This window comes from Thrips palmi, unplaced genomic scaffold (genome assembly GCF_012932325.1).
Source record: "Thrips palmi isolate BJ-2018 unplaced genomic scaffold, TpBJ-2018v1 HiC_scaffold_8, whole genome shotgun sequence".
Lineage (NCBI taxonomy): Eukaryota > Metazoa > Arthropoda > Insecta > Thysanoptera > Thripidae > Thrips > Thrips palmi.
The window spans coordinates 14,721,869-14,737,520 of NW_023144635.1; the positions used below are offsets into that span (position 1 = coordinate 14,721,869).

The 15,652-nt window shown below is 44.0% G+C and overlaps 2 protein-coding genes across 2 annotated transcripts; both read right to left on the minus strand.

The window, feature by feature from the left end:
* Positions 1-1,268: 1,268 nt before the first annotated feature.
* LOC117653612 (lysozyme C-like) lies at positions 1,269-5,716 on the minus strand. Its single transcript, XM_034399409.1, has 2 exons — positions 5,563-5,716; positions 1,269-1,685 (listed from the first exon to the last, which is right to left on the minus strand). The coding sequence occupies exons 1-2, from the start codon at positions 5,661-5,663 to the stop codon at positions 1,343-1,345; spliced, it is 444 nt and encodes a 147-aa protein (XP_034255300.1). The 5' UTR covers positions 5,664-5,716; the 3' UTR covers positions 1,269-1,342.
* A 452-nt stretch (positions 5,717-6,168) lies between these two features.
* On the minus strand, positions 6,169-10,187 carry LOC117653613 (lysozyme 2-like). Its single transcript, XM_034399410.1, has 2 exons — positions 10,034-10,187; positions 6,169-6,586 (listed from the first exon to the last, which is right to left on the minus strand). The coding sequence occupies exons 1-2, from the start codon at positions 10,132-10,134 to the stop codon at positions 6,244-6,246; spliced, it is 444 nt and encodes a 147-aa protein (XP_034255301.1). The 5' UTR covers positions 10,135-10,187; the 3' UTR covers positions 6,169-6,243.
* Positions 10,188-15,652: the final 5,465 nt, after the last annotated feature.

The following is a 15,652-nucleotide window of genomic DNA, read 5'->3' on the forward strand; positions in this document are numbered from 1 at the left end:
ACCTCAAGGTCTTATTTTTCAACGACTGGAGTCGTTACCTTTTCAACTTCTGAGACGCACCGCATTATAATGCTTTCTAGTTTTATTTGTGTTTGACATTTTATCATCCAGTCATAATGAATTTGATGCCACTTAGCTAGACCTTGTTTGGCGACATGCTGGCTAAATTTTGTGGCTTGTTGATTTCCACGATACTTTGTCACATGCTACCTTACTAATATGGAACATTTTAAAATAAGCGAACAGATAACCAGATAGTATTATAAGCATGGTTACATCCAGCAGTCGTGTCTTCTAAAAGTGTCCAATGTCAAGTATTTCAACGTAAAACTTTAAAAGATATAACTGAAACTTCTAAGAGATATTTCCTTTCCAATCCTTATATTATTTAAATCACTCAATGTAATTGTTTTTGTTTCTTCATATCAAGTTGCAGTGCTTGACATCTACTATGCCGTAAGCGAAAAATTACTACAAATTGTAGTAAACATTCAGCTAGTTTGTCATTGTGTAAAAAAGTATGAGCAGAAACTTCATTTCCTTTATAGATCCTGCTGAAGATATAAGTGTACGCGGATCTTCAGTTGTGGACTACAGTATTAAAAAACTTTTAAGTTCACTTTTTAACTATAGATAGTACTTAATACCTGGTCAACAAATAGCAGTTCAGCTAGAAAGTAGTTTGCACACTCATCAAACTACAGATCCATAAGCACACTGAAACTGGACTTATTCTGCACGTAGTTCTTACCAAAAACTGCAGTTCAGGAACTGTAGTTTTGGCACTACAGTTTAAACTGCAGTTTCACTATAGATCCTTCCACACGGGAAAATTGGCAAGCTGTTTTGATATCAAAATAGCACGATTATGTGTGAATGGAGGAAGTGTTTAAGCTAGGTTTCATCTCAAAGGCCCTCAAAAACTTTACGAGATGATCGTTCTCAAAAAAAAAAAAGAGTCGAGACTTTTCTTGTCGCGTTTTCAGCGAAAACCCATTTTTCCCTTGCTTTTGCGATGCGGTTTCGATGGAAAACATTGATCGAAAGTGGGCTTACATTCAATTATTGCTTTGCTACGACCTTCAAACTTGATGCCGCACTCAAGTTTTAGTCGATTCCTTTGCAGGATTCCTTTAAACTGAATGTCATCATGTCATCGTATTGTTTGGAAAATATTATTTTTCCCAAAATGTGTTAGAAAGCGGCAGAAATAATTATTGAGCATTAATGTCTGGTGGTAGGTACACAGAAAAGAAAATGTCGCGTGGCTTTCTTCGAATTTTCAACCAAGTTTTCTTCATTTCAATGAGTGAAATACAACGATAAAGAAGATTGAAGCACTTTATACACCACAACCTTTGGTGAAGGCTGTCATATCCTGTTTCTTGCAGTACGGGTAGGTGATCCAAGGTTCCCACGTGTTCTTGCTCTTCGCGTACATGGTCTTGATACACTTTACAGTGGCGTCCATGTTTTTCAAAACTCTGTCGCAAGGCACGTTGCACAGATTCTGGTTGGGGGCCGGAGACTCGTTGTTGTGGCACCACCACCGGTTGTTGATTTGGAAGAGGCCGTAGTCCTTGGAGCCGTCTGTGTTGATGGTGTTTATGTGCGTCGAGTCATATCGCGATTCTCTGAAGGCGATGCACATCCATGAGTCCAACTGCCAACGTGGTATCTTGTATCTGAAAATACGTACAAATCAATTGAAAATTCATGCTCCCTCATTCAGCGACTGATAAATGGCTTTTCTGGAAATTTCTCTATTCCCCTCAAGCGCTTCTGCGCTCCCCAGCCCAATGGTGGGGTCTGAGTTTGTCCACTGCCGTTCTATACACTACTTTTTACAGCACCTGATGATAAAGTGGGTAGGCTGTCACAAACCTCAAGAAAAGTTGAAAGACGAAAAAAAAACGATTTTTAGCATATATTCAAAAAAAAAGTTGAAGTCTGACTCTCTTATGTGCGGTGCACTCTAAATGTCTCACGAAGAAATTTCCCATGATACGAAGGAAATGGCGCAAGCATAATACACTGTCAGAAATTTTGTCGTAAATTAGCGACAAAAACGTCGCTAATTTTGATAGCGACAGAAAGCGTTTTGAAACTACTTCGTCGTAACTGAACGACGAAAAAATCATTTCTCTACGACACTGTCGTTATCGCGATTACATATTTTGAAATCTGAAATCCCCGAAAAGTTGATGAAAAGTTGCAATTGTGCTCGCTTATTTACGATTTGTGTCGTTCATTTACGATTCATTACACAAATTTACGACAAGATTCGTAAATGTACGACTGAAGTCATAACTGCACGACATACTCAATAGATAAATTACGATCGTTCGTAAACTTACGATTAAGTTGTAAATTTACGACTTAATTCGTTTTAAAACGGAACGTCTCGCTATCAAAATTAGCGACAAATATGTCGTAAATTTACGACTCAAGTCGTAAATTTACGACTCAAGTCGTATTTTTACGACTTGAGTCGTAACAAAATATGTCGCTTTAAAACGACATAATTGTTCTACAAAATGTCGTAAATTTACGACGATTTTTAACAGTGTACGAAGGTGGTTTTTCTTCGTATAACGAAGGTTTTTGGCCCGTCCCGTTTATTTTTTGGCCCGTCCCGTTTATTTTTTGTAAAAAAATGACGGAGGGACGCTCTACAAATGGAAGAGCGTACATTGTATGCTCTAACTGGAGCATGCCTGTAAGCACGCTCTAGCTAGCGCATGCCTGCCAAGCATGCACTTACTAGCGCATACATGCCATGTACACGCTTTCTGATGCAGGAAACTCCCTATCCCTTATGCACTAGATGCATGCTTCAGTTAGCGTGTACATAGCATGTATGCACTAGTAAGTGCATGCTTGGCAGGCATGCGCCAGCTAGAGCGTGCTTGCAGGCATGCTCCAGTTAGAGCATACAATGTACGCTTTTCGATTTGTGGAGCGGGCATATAGTATGATGCATGCTGTGCGTCCGTTCGTTCGTCCGTTCGTTCGTTCGTCCGAGGACTTCCCGTGGTCCGATCTTGACCAAATTTGGTATGCAGCCTCCTTGGGTGACCCTAAGAACCGCCCGGTGGCAGCAAATCCGATCCGAGCCCCGGGGGCGCTGCTGCAGGTGCATCATGGTCTACATGGGGTCGAGGAGGATCTCGGCAACGGATGCAGCTAGCAGGGCATGTAGGGGTATTTTTGGAATCGGTGCGACGAGAAAAATCCAATGGTGCCACTTTCGAACGAATCGGAGAAGTTCGGACCCGGGTTCAAATCCCAGTGGGGTATATTTTGAACATTCTTTTTATTCGAGTTTTTGCATTGTTTCTTATGTTTTTGAGGGCGCTGATGACGGAAATAACATCCATTTTGACCCCAGACTCAGGTTCAAACCCGTCAGGGCTAAACAAAGGCGAAATTCACACATTTGTTAATGTACGGGACGGGCCAAAGTTGCCGATGTATATCGCTACTTTTCCTGTTATTCCTGAAAAAGCTAAAAAGATTCGTATTACGAAGGAATATTGCTTCGTATTATGCTTACGCCGAATCCACTGTAACTTACGGTACCTTACGAACAACATAGTTCAAATTTCATTGTAAGACTGCGCGGCGGGTCCATACGACTGAAAACGTTGTCTATAGTGTTTGTGATGACAATCCACGCAGGGAACGGTCTCCCCGACCACCTTAGACCGTCCGCGAGGTCTAAAATCAGGGCAACGCTAAAAATTGTCATTTTTTTTGACATGATGCGTACCCTATATATAGGGTGATAAAGGAGCTGTCCTATCGCAAAACCGAGGTCATTATTGAAATCAGCACAAAAAAAGGAAACTTTTCAGTTCAATCCTGAAGTCGTAGCCGAAAGTAGGGGAAAAACGACGCACCCTAGGAAGGCATTGCACGTTACGTGCAATGCAGACGCATGGAACCAATTGGTGGAATGAAAACGTCCTCGAACGCATTGCACCAATTTACGCTCAAACTCAAGCCCATAGGATTCGCAATGGACGGATCTGTTAGTGGATCACATCGCTATAACATGGAAACTATTTTTGAAGGTTTTTGACTTTGAACTTTTAATGTTCGCAGCATTTCCCCCGCATCTTTCCAGCCCGGCTTTTCACTTGCGATTCGTTTTACACGGATTCGCATTGGTAACTATCCGGTTTTCAAAGCGCAATCGGCCGTAATCGAGTACATAAGCTCGGCGGTAACGTTTGTTACATAAGCCGTTGTCAGCTGTCCCATGGAGATAGGGGTTCGTCGAAGTACTTGGAATCTCCTATTATCAATCCTTAAATGTAAATTGAAAGTAAAGTACGGGTCCGATTGACTTTTCGTCGACGCGAATGTAACGAACGTCGATGCAACCCGGTCACAACATAGTGAAGCCAGTAGCAAGGTTGCTTGCCACTTATTCGTCAAGCCGTTCTATGAATGCCTAAATTTGACAAGTTTCGGTCGGAAATCTTCATAAGCTTGCCAAATTTTGGCAAACTAGTAAGTTTTTCCGGGCCAAGCTGTCAAATTTTGTGGCGAGCAGACTTCCCACTGCCTTTACAGTGAAACGTTTATCAACCGTATCGAGTGCAGATCGGTTATTTGGAATGGGAGAGGGGAGAGGGAGTAGGTATTCAGGGTTACTGTTAGGTCTACTTGCAAATTTTCGTGAAACGGAGCAATTTTCAATCCTCTGTAGTTCGAGTCCCCGAGTGCTCACTCCCCACCTTGCGGCCAACTCTAACTTTCGATGTGGCTATTTGTTCATAGGCTTGCACGAAAGTGTGCACTTAAGTGTGCGCTGTTGCGCACAAACTCTTCTCACGCGCATGCTCTATTCTGAACGAAAGCTTAAGCCCACACTGTTAATAAATGGTTGTATAGAAACAATCAGATGAGTGAAAATTTAGTCGTTCCAAAACATAGAATTTCATCATGAACCAAAGCGAAGAAATGTCGTTGAATCTTGTAAGTGACAATTTGTCGTTGAAGAACAAAATTCTTGTTATCACCCTTCACGATCCTATTTGTATGGAAACAAAATATTTTGCAATTATCTGCTCTAAAGAATATTATGAATAATCATCTATAGGTCATCTTTAGTCATAGCAACATTACTATAGCTAAAGAACTACGCAAAATAAATTTAGCGACAAAAGGACTCCATGAATACTTGCCCCAGACATTACAAAATCTTTTTCGACTTACAAAACTTACCGTTGACTAACAACATTTGTTGTTGGTCAACGACTTGTATTTGAAAGTAGACTGCTAATGTGTTATTACAAGTTAGTCGTTGTGAAATTATCCTTTAGTTCCAGTACGAGTTTGGTTTAACAAGCTATTCGTTCCACAACAAATCTTGTCGCTAAAAAAATTAGCGATAGATGTGTCGCTAAGTTACGACAGAATTTTTATCAGTGCAGAGCGAAATTTGTGCACAAAAATACTACGTAGTGAACGACCGAAGAGTCCACTGCGTAGGCAGTTGGCTTAGATGTGAACTAGACGCCAAATCGTTGGACCGCCAGGCATCAAACCTACTTGTGGAGAAGAGTTTTCGCCAGAGTGCAGCGGTCCCACACTTTGGCGTTGCAGGCGGCAACGACCAGCAGGAGCGCGAACACGAAACAGGCGCGAGCCATGGCGTTGTCTGCCTCGAGTCAAGGTCAGCTCCGTTTTATAAGCTATGAGCCGGATCTCTTGGCCACTCCGTCATTGCACGAAGGCGCACCGGCTCGTGAGAAACATCAAGTTTGCTTCAACGATAACGGTGCCTACGTGGAAATATGTGCTGCACGATCGGCGCGTTCCCTTAGAAACAAGCGCTGTTAAAAGGGGGGGGGGGGCTGAAAAAAACGCCAAAATTGTCAAAAACAGTAGTTTCAAAGTTCTTAGCTAAAAGTGTGCAATAGCCGGTTTCAGCTTCAACGGTGAACACCATTAAGGTGAGTGAGTAGTTGCTGTAAAGAAATAACATTAAAATAAGTTTTCGTTAGATTATAGTCTCAACTTAACTGCTTTACTCAATCGGCAGAAAATTGTCATCGTATTGTTTGGAAAGTTTTTTTTCCAAACCTAACCTTAAAGTGGCAGAAGTAGTTAAGCGAGCATTGATAGAAACGTGTCTGGTATTAGGAACACAGAAAAGAAAAAGTTGAGTGACTTTATTCAAATTCTCAATCAAGTTTTCCTCATTGCGATACAACGATAAAGTATTGGGCTTTAGATACCACAACCCTTGGTGAAGGCTGTCATATCCTGTTTCTTGCAGTACGGGTAGGTGATCCAAGGTTCCCACGAATTCTTGGCCTTAGCGTACATAATCTTAATACACTTGACAGTGGCGTCCATGCTTTTCAGGACTGTGTCGCAGTGCACCTTGCACGAATTCTGGTTGGGGGCCGGAGACTCGTTGTTGTGGCACCACCACCGGTTGTTGATTTGGAAGAGGCCGTAGTCCTTGGAGCCGTCTGCGTTGATGGTGTTTATGTGCGTCGAGGTATAACGCGATTCTCTGAAGGCGATGCACATCCACGAGTCCAACTGCCAACGTGGTATCTTGTATCTGAAAACACGTACAAATCGAGTGAAAATTTAGGCTCCGTCGTTCATATCCAGTTCCGACGGTGGTGGTGGTCGTTCGTTGAGAATCTGAAAACAGCGGCAAGATGACAAGAAATCGCGATGGCCAGTGAATCGAGCGCCCACTTCGCCTCAAGCATTAGGGGCCGTGCACAAATAACGTCACGCATTTAGAGGGGCGTGGGGGTCCGCCAGGACGTGATGAGATGTAGCGAGGAAGGAGGGGGGGGGGGGGGGGTGCCGAGCCCTTGCGACGTCATTTCCTTAAAATACCTATAAAATCGCCTTTTCCCGCAAACGACGGCCTTACGCTACTGCACTGCACACTCGCCGCTGCACTGCCCTGCGCAAACCGCACGCTCTGCCAATCAACATTTTAACTTTATTTGAACTCTGCAACTTTTTACTTAAGTTAAAATTCTAACGAAATTACAATTTGGCAGGTAGCATTGATTATCTTCTAAATCCCCATAAATAACGTCACAAAGGGGGAGGTGGTTCAGCTGGATGTGACGAAATGTAACAGAGGGGGGGGGGGCAAAAATCGAAAAAAAAAACGCGTGACGTTATTTGTGTACGGCCCCTTACTGGCTACTAAGTGCACACAAAGTGGTGTGCTACGCTGAAAATTTGAGTCGTCACTTGATGACAATTTCAAGGCTAACTTTCCCTACTCTACAAATCAAAGAGTGTACATAGTATGCTCTAACTGGAGCATGCCTGCAAGCACGCTCTAGCTAGCGCATGCCTACCAAGCATGCACTAACTAGTGCATACATGCCATGTACACGCTTCCTGATGCAGAAAGCTCCCTATCCCTTATGTAGTAAATGTATGCTTCAGTTAGCGTGTACATGGCATGTATGCACTAGTTAGTGCATGCTTGGCAGGCATGCGCTAGTTAGAGCGTGCTTGCAGGCATGCTCCAGTTAGAGCGTACCATGTACACTCTTTGATTTGTAGAGTACAAGGATGTCATCAATTCAATTAATGACATTGCTGTCACGCCCATGCAATAAGTATAGCAGCTTTGATGAAAATGTCATCAATTCATGACGAGATTGTCATCATTTCAAAGTGATGAAAATGTCATCCACGTTTTTGTCATATAAAGTGGCAACAAATTTTCATCGTGTAAGGGGCCTCTTTCATTGTAGAATCGGTCGTTGGATAATTTCTCCGAATCAAATGCAATGAGGGCGCATTCGCTCCGAATTGAAATCAAATTGAATTTCTTTGTGTGTCCAAAGAAGTAAAATGAGCACTAATGTGTTTTGGTCTGAAATATTTCGATTTGCAAAATTCAACATATGTGTCTCGGCGATGCGGTTCCCAAGCATTCGCGACCCCGAAAACTCTTCTCACGCGCATGCTCTATTTTGAGCGAAAGCTTTATGCTCAAAGCGAAATTTATGCACAAAAATACTGCGTAGTGAACGACTGAATAGTCCACTCCGTAGGCAGTTGGGTTAAGGGAGAGTGGGGTAATTCCGGACACGGGGTAATTCCGGACACTTCGATTTTCACTGGGTTTGAGTAAAGATAACTCAAAAGCCCGCCTAACAGAGGAAGATAATCAGTTAGAAAATGATAATTCCAAATCGCCAAGGTAGGAGGTCAAACCGTTTGGCTGTGGTCGCTTCACGAATTTTGAGTACCATCAAAAATAGGCAAAAGCTGCATCTTTCCCCTGTATTTCCATGTACTTATCGTACCTTAACATCAAGTTCAGTCCCATGACTAAAATTCTATCATATTATATGGTCATTGGATTTTACTTTGGCGTTTAGGGAGTGCTCGTATGGCTCGCCGTTTTCTTACAATTGAACATCAAAGGTTTTCACTAGGGTAAGGTTACCAAACATGGATCACTTTTTAGAAATGTCCCCTATTTCGGCTCAAACAAGCGATGACCTAAATTTTCTTCGACACACTTCAAGATTACCACAAAGACAACCTTCTCCCAAGAACTCTACATTGAATAACAAATACTTTGAAATTTACAGGGCTTTGAAATTTCACTGATTTTAGTGATCCATGTTTGGGTCAGACCCAAACATGGATCACCCCCCCTCGCGTTTTGACAGGGGCGATCCGATTACTTCCGGTCGCCTAAATTTTCAAAGAGTACACTCTGAAGGTGCCACGAAAAAATTTTGAGACATTTCTGATGAATGGATTCTTTTTAATAACGGTTTGAATTTTGACTCCTAACCTAACCTGAAAACAGGCCGTTTTCGGACCTCTTTTTAGAGGCACTTTTTCACTTGCATGCTGTAAGGGTAACGGCAAGGTTGCTCAGCGCCCCCGCTCGTGATTCTGAAAGTTAGAGGTGTAGACTTCATGAAAAACTTCGAAAAAATTCAATTGGTCGATTTGTTTGGCGGTACGGGCTCGCTAACGAAAATGATCCATGATTGGTACCCCGATCCATGTTCGGCACTTTACCCCCTGTGGGGTAAATCCGGACAAGAAGTGTTATTTTCTTCATTTTCCCGCATTATATTAAGGTAGTGGGTTCAAAATTGTGGACATGCCTCCCCCCCGTTAGGAAGGATAACGAAAGGACGAAAACAGTATTGCAGCTATGTTTAAGAGCTTTACTCAAGACAGTGTTGTCAATTTAGGGGTTTTAATGGAAACTATTACTTATAATATGCTTTGAGTAATAATCAAACATTTCAGTTCGCAGCAAATATCCTTGTACGCCTTCTAAAAGCATGCCTGACATCAAAACAAGCGAAAGTAAGCTCGAGTAGTGTCAAATATTAAGGTCGTCCGGAATTGCCCCATAGGTCGTCCGGAATTACTCTACAAACTGAAGTGTGTACTCAGTATGCATCTACAGATGCATACTTATAAGTACACACCTACAGATGCATACTTGGCTGAGTACACATCTACAGATGCATACTTGATAGGTATGCGTCTGTAGATGTGTTCTCAGCCAAGTATGCATCTGAAGATGTGTACTTGATACTGGGCATTCATATGGTGACAAGTACACACCTACTAATGCATACTTGCCAAGTATGCACCTACAGATGCATACTTAACAGGTATGCATTTGTAGATGTGTACTCAGCTAGGTATGCATCTGTAGGTGTGTACTTATAAGTATGCATCTGTAGATGCATACTGAGTACACACTTCAGTTTGTAGAGTACCCCAGGCTGGGGTAATTCCGGACACGAGCAGGGCTTTTGTTAGGCGCCTATCTCTCCCTAACCGTTGCTGAGATTTGGCGTTCATGGATATCATTGTGAAGGTAAAGGTCCATACTTTACTCTCCTGTAATAACATTTGACCCAAGAAGCATATTCAAGCTCAAAGACCGAAAAGAAAAAAAGCGTCCGGAATTACCCCACTCTCCCTTAGATGTGAACCAGACGCTTTATCATGGTATTGGACCGCCAGGCATCAAACCTACTTGTGGAGAAGAGTCTTGGCCAGAGTGCAGCGGTCCCACACTTTGGCGTTGCAGGCGGCAACCACCAGCAGGAGCGCGAACACGAAACAGGCGCGGGCCATGGCGTTGTCTGCCTCGAGTCAAGGTCGGCTCCGTTATAAGCTATGAAGCGGATCTCTAGTTCACCCCGTCGCTGCACGAAGGCGTACCGGCTCGTGATAAACGTCAAGTTTGCTTCAACGTAAAAGATGACTTCGCAGAAGTATGTGCTGCACGTTCACGTTCCCTCAGAAACACTCTGCAAACTGAAGTGGTACACTCTTATTAGAGCATGCTTCCAAGTACACTCTTATTTACAGCATACTTGCTAGGCACACGCTACAAGGTAGGTATACGCCAGACCGCGTCTTGTCGTAACAGGCTTCGCGATATCTCGCGGCCTGTTCCTCCAATCCGCGCCTGGCGTACCTACCTTGGCCTGCGGCGCTAGCCTGCCTTCGGCAGGCATTGGCTTGTCCATCGTCGTTTACTTCTTACGTGATGCATGCTGGGCCCCCCAGACCCCCCTTTATTCTAGAAAGAGTTGCTTCATCTACAGATAACATGATCTTGACCCTTGTAACTCTTTAACTTGTCGAGGCTGGGGGGCTCCGCCCCCCAGACCCCCTTTCTTCAAGACAGAGGTGATCTACCTGCAGAAAACTCGATTTTTCGCCGTTTATTAGGTGTTTTTCGGCTATAAAAACTGAACTAGTGCCGAGCCAAGAATATACCTAATAAGCCTGCAAAATCTCAGCTAGATCGGCCGAGCCGTTCAGGAGGAGTAGTGTACACACACAGACAGACAGACGGACAGACAGACAAAACTTTTCAACCGCACTGGAGAAACAGGCTTCGCGATCGCTCAGCCAAAAATAGAGTGTGCCTGGCAAGTACACGCTAAATAAGTGTGTACCTTCCATGTACACGCTAAAATACACTCGATAAGTCCTATCTAAAAGCATGGGCCAGTTTAAGTGTACTTGCCAGGTACACTCTTATTTAGCGTGTACATGCAATGTAAGTGTGTACCTAGCAAGTATGCTGCAAATAAGAGTGTTCTTGGAAGCATGCTCTAATAAGAATGTACTATGTACACACTTCAGTTTGCAGAGCAAGCGTTGTTGTTTTTTTTTAGAGGAAAGGGGGGGCTGGTGACAAAAAAGTGGCCTGAATTGCGAAACCAGAATTTCCAAAGTTCTTGTAAAAATTTCGAGGGTAAATTTACAAATCTGGACCGCGCAACGCTTGTCCTCGGTCCATCGATTGGCGAATTCCCGCATCTCTTTAGAGGGTAAAAGTAATCCTACATGCCAAACTGTGTAAGAGCAAATTGGCGCATATGACTTTGCCGATCCACGGGGAAAATTTGTCCTTTTGGTGTGAAAATTATGTTTTCTCGATCCACGGGGGTAAATTTGTCCTTTAGGTGCGTAAATTATGTTTTCTCGACACTCTACCAAAAATGTCCTGTAAATGCCGTTAATTTATTACCAGTTTTCACTGTAGGTCAATTCACAGCGTTTACTGTGATCTGCTCACGAGATTCACTGTGATCTTGTTCGCGGTGTTCACTGTGATCTGGTCCCCAGTAAACACTGTGAGTTTGACGCCGCTGAGCACCGAAGGACTGCAAATCAGGCTCCAATTCACGGCGTTTACTGTGGCCAGATCACAGTGAACACTGTAATCGAGATCACAGTGAACGCCGTGAACTAGTTCACAGCAAACGCCGTGAATTGCATAACAGCAAACATTGGTAATAAATTAACGGCGTTGACAGGACATTTTTTGTAGAGTGGATCCACGGATGTAAATTAGCACTTTAGGTGTGAAAATTGTTTTCTCGATTCGTGGGGGGGGGGGTAAAATTGTAATTTTACACGATCACGAGGCCAAGGGTAGTCATGAGAGTGAGAGTGGTGGGAAAGAACAACTGTACCCCAGAATACATCCCACGTGATGAAATCCATTTGGCCTGAAGTGCACTGAGAAAACCTTACAAACTATTTTGGGCCTTACAAAGAAAAGTAGTTTGTATAACAAAGTATTTTGAGCATACGTAAGCTTACAAAGAAAATACTTTGTAATTTACGAACTATTTCTTCGTATAACAAAGTATTTTAGTTTGTTATACGTATGCTCAAAATATTTCGTAAGGTTTTAAGGGTGTGATAGGCCCGCGTCTCGAACCCTGATTCTCTCGCTCCGAACCCCGCGCCGCTACTCTTTGCACCGCGACGCTTGCCTGCGAAGGTCGGGAGAGGCGCGGTACTACAGCGGCCCGGCCTGCCGCCCGCCCACCCAACCTGGTCCGCGCGTGTCCCTTTGGGTCGAGGAAGATGTTTCACTCCTCCAAACGCAGAAATTCACCGCGTCCACACGAGCGTTTGGATTCACAGCAGGGATGATGTCAACTGCTATGAATGAATTATTCAAATTATTTCTAAGCATATCGAAAGTTAGCAATGATCCACATGATATGGAGGATTCCATGGTAAGCTTATTAGTGCAGAGTGATGTGTGTTCGCAAGTTGTTTTCATTATCATTTCACACATCCAAACGCAGATGTTTACAGCACACGCTCATCATCTTACGTTGGTTTTCGTGCGTAATACGATGATTTTCCATCGTAACGTACGACCAATTTCCAACCTGCATAATACGCACGAATGTCAACGTAAGGTACGCAGGATTTTCAACGTAATACGCATGTTTTCAACGTATTACGCACGTTGTCAACGTAAGGTACGTTGGTTGCGATTGTAGTACGATGACATTTCAGCGTAATACGCATGTTTTGATTTCAGCGTATGTTACGTTCGCGTTACCATCGTAAGATGATAAGTGTGCATAATGGAATGAGTTATTTTACTATCATGAACGTGAATAAGGACTTACCTATCCACGGAGTAAATTTACTCATTCAATGGCAATGCAAACTTCCCGCATGGACACGTAAACACCTTCGTCTCCATACATGGATCGGCAAGCGTATTCCATACGACCAAGAGGAGAAATTTGTTCCGGAAATGGGTAGACAAATTTACCACTGATTTTTTACAATAAACCGACTACGGTGCAGCGAATGCTCACCGAGCGCCGCTTGGCGAGCTGACCTTTAATCTCAGCTGTTCAGGCGCCGCAAGAGGGAACGCTGCACAGATCCGCTGTGCCGCTCCACCCCTTCTTGACTCCCATTGCCCGCGCAAACCTCTCCCCTCGGAACCAACGAACATGGCTGTTACGGCTCGGGGGCCACCCATTAAGCGACGAGATTGAAAGTGCCACTTTTTAGACCCCTCAAAATAGCTACACCTGTGACGCCTTGACAGCTTCGAAATGGCCTGAGCTGAACCTGGGTGTGTGCTTCGGCTTGAACCATTTCCCCAAATTCGGGTTCCTTGGTCAATTTCTAAGTGCCAAATTCAGCCACTTCGAACTGAAAACCTCAGAGTAGTTGCGGAAAGGCGTTGCTCGTATTAGATAAATTAGCTCTCTGGGAACTCGCCATAATGGACCTAACTATTTGGGCATAAGGTTTCGTCTTACTGAAATGTTCAGAAAGCCTACTTGCAAGTTTCACCACGGTCCCCCCTAAAACGTCATTTATTTAATGAGAAATACGTAAGGAAAAAGTCAGGGGTTGTCATCATTCGCTCGACTGATCAAAGCGTAACGTGGCCCGTGAACACTCGAAAATGTGTCCATCCTAACGTCTCTTAGCGGAACATCATTTAGGTCACCGTTATGGACACCGTCACCGTTTTGGTGACGGGCTACTGCCGCGTTTGTATGGGTCTATTGGACAGAACAAAGGTGCCGCTTTGAAGAGAGGATCGTCGCAACGCACTCAACGTGGGAAATACCCATTAAAGCCCCCCTTTTTTAAAAAGTGCCTAGTTTTCATTGAAAACTCTTTCCTACCTTAAGGAGTTTAATTTTGTCTTGTAATGTGTTCCATATAGATTCCAAATTCAGCCAGACATTTAACCCAAGTACCCTATGAGTGTAGAAAACTTCGGCCACAAAACAACGCTGCCAACCTTCGGTGCGCACGTTTTCTCGAAAAGTAATAGGGTACTTTGGAGAAGAGCTGGAGCGGAAGTTGAGAAGAAATCAAGAAGAACAAAGTATGCGAAATGCGTAAGAATGAGCGTCTGCGTCGCCGTTCTGCCGCTTCCGCAGAGTTACATTCTCATACAAGTCCGGCGTTTCTTCTTCTTGATTTCTTCTCAACTTCCGGTCCAGCTCTTCTCCGAAGTATACCCTATTGATCTCCAGGTCCAGGATTCTGTACAGGTTACTTCACACATACATCTAGAGAGTTAATACTTCCTTTTTTGCACTTTTCTGCCATCTTTACAAAAAACTGGAACTCACTTTCCAAAAAGGGCGACGGTGTGAACTAGACATATGTGTCAAGTATCCTATATGTACAGAATACCTCGACTCATAGGGGTTAAATGTCTGGCTGAATTTGGAATCTATAAGGAACACATTACAAGGCAAAATTAAACTCCTTAAGGTAGGAAAGAGTTTTCAATGAAAACCAGGCACTTCAAAAAAGGGGGTGACCCCCCCGCAATCCGTAATTCGGCTGTTCAAAATCATCCGTAACCTACAAACACGGTATCCGTAAAGACTTCACTGTGTAAACACTTTCTTAATTTACCCTTATTGACCGTTTGTGCTCCTCTCACATTGGAAGTATTCTGTGTAACGTCACGCTGCCTCAAACCCCCCGCCCCTCCATGTACCGCACGGTTACGCCGGACAGATTACCTCCCCACGCCCTCTCCCTTGGTGCGAAACGTAATTAATGTACGGCCCCAAACTTGGAACTTTCAGCCGGCTTTTTTCTGCGAGGAGACGTGTCCACCGTGTGAACATGTTGGACTGCTATCAAGCGGTCACGTTTGTTCCTAGACATGTCGCGTCAGAACGCTTCAGAGCCTTCAGAGACGTCCATCAATAAAGTTTCGCTACACTGAGAATGAAAGAGTCACCACCATCGCCCTTTTATTGGGTGACCCACGCGTCGTCGCCCAAATTTGGATGACGAGCTGACGGTGACCAAATTTTGGGCAGTCATAAAATCGTCGCCCAAATTTGGGCAACGCCGTCGACGACGCCGTGAGGTCCCCGATAACGTACTTCCGGGGCCACCACGATGATCCAATGTGACGTTGAGGCCTCCGGTCATCATGGTGGCCCCGGAAGGACGTCTGTCGCGGACTGTCAACGGGGGTTACTTAGGACACTTTTTCACGTTTTTTGAACGCCAGAGGCAAGACTCTCAACCCAGACCATTGGATCCTAACTATGTTAAAGTTTGACCCTTTCCCCATAATTTCATGCTTGTCTGGTTCATTTGCCTCGATTACATCGTTTCCAAGCGGTCTCGAAAGAGTGTCCCAAGTTACCCCCCATATTTAGTCAAAAACCCTATTTCGTAGTTCCCCGTTTCTCAAATACTAATTGTAATGTTATGCACCTTTTCTACCTTTCCGCGCGTGCCCTGAGGCCTTTGAAACAAAACGCTGCCGCGGGTTTGACGCTAGGAACCCCCGTCGCTGAATGGCAGCACCAACAAGCTG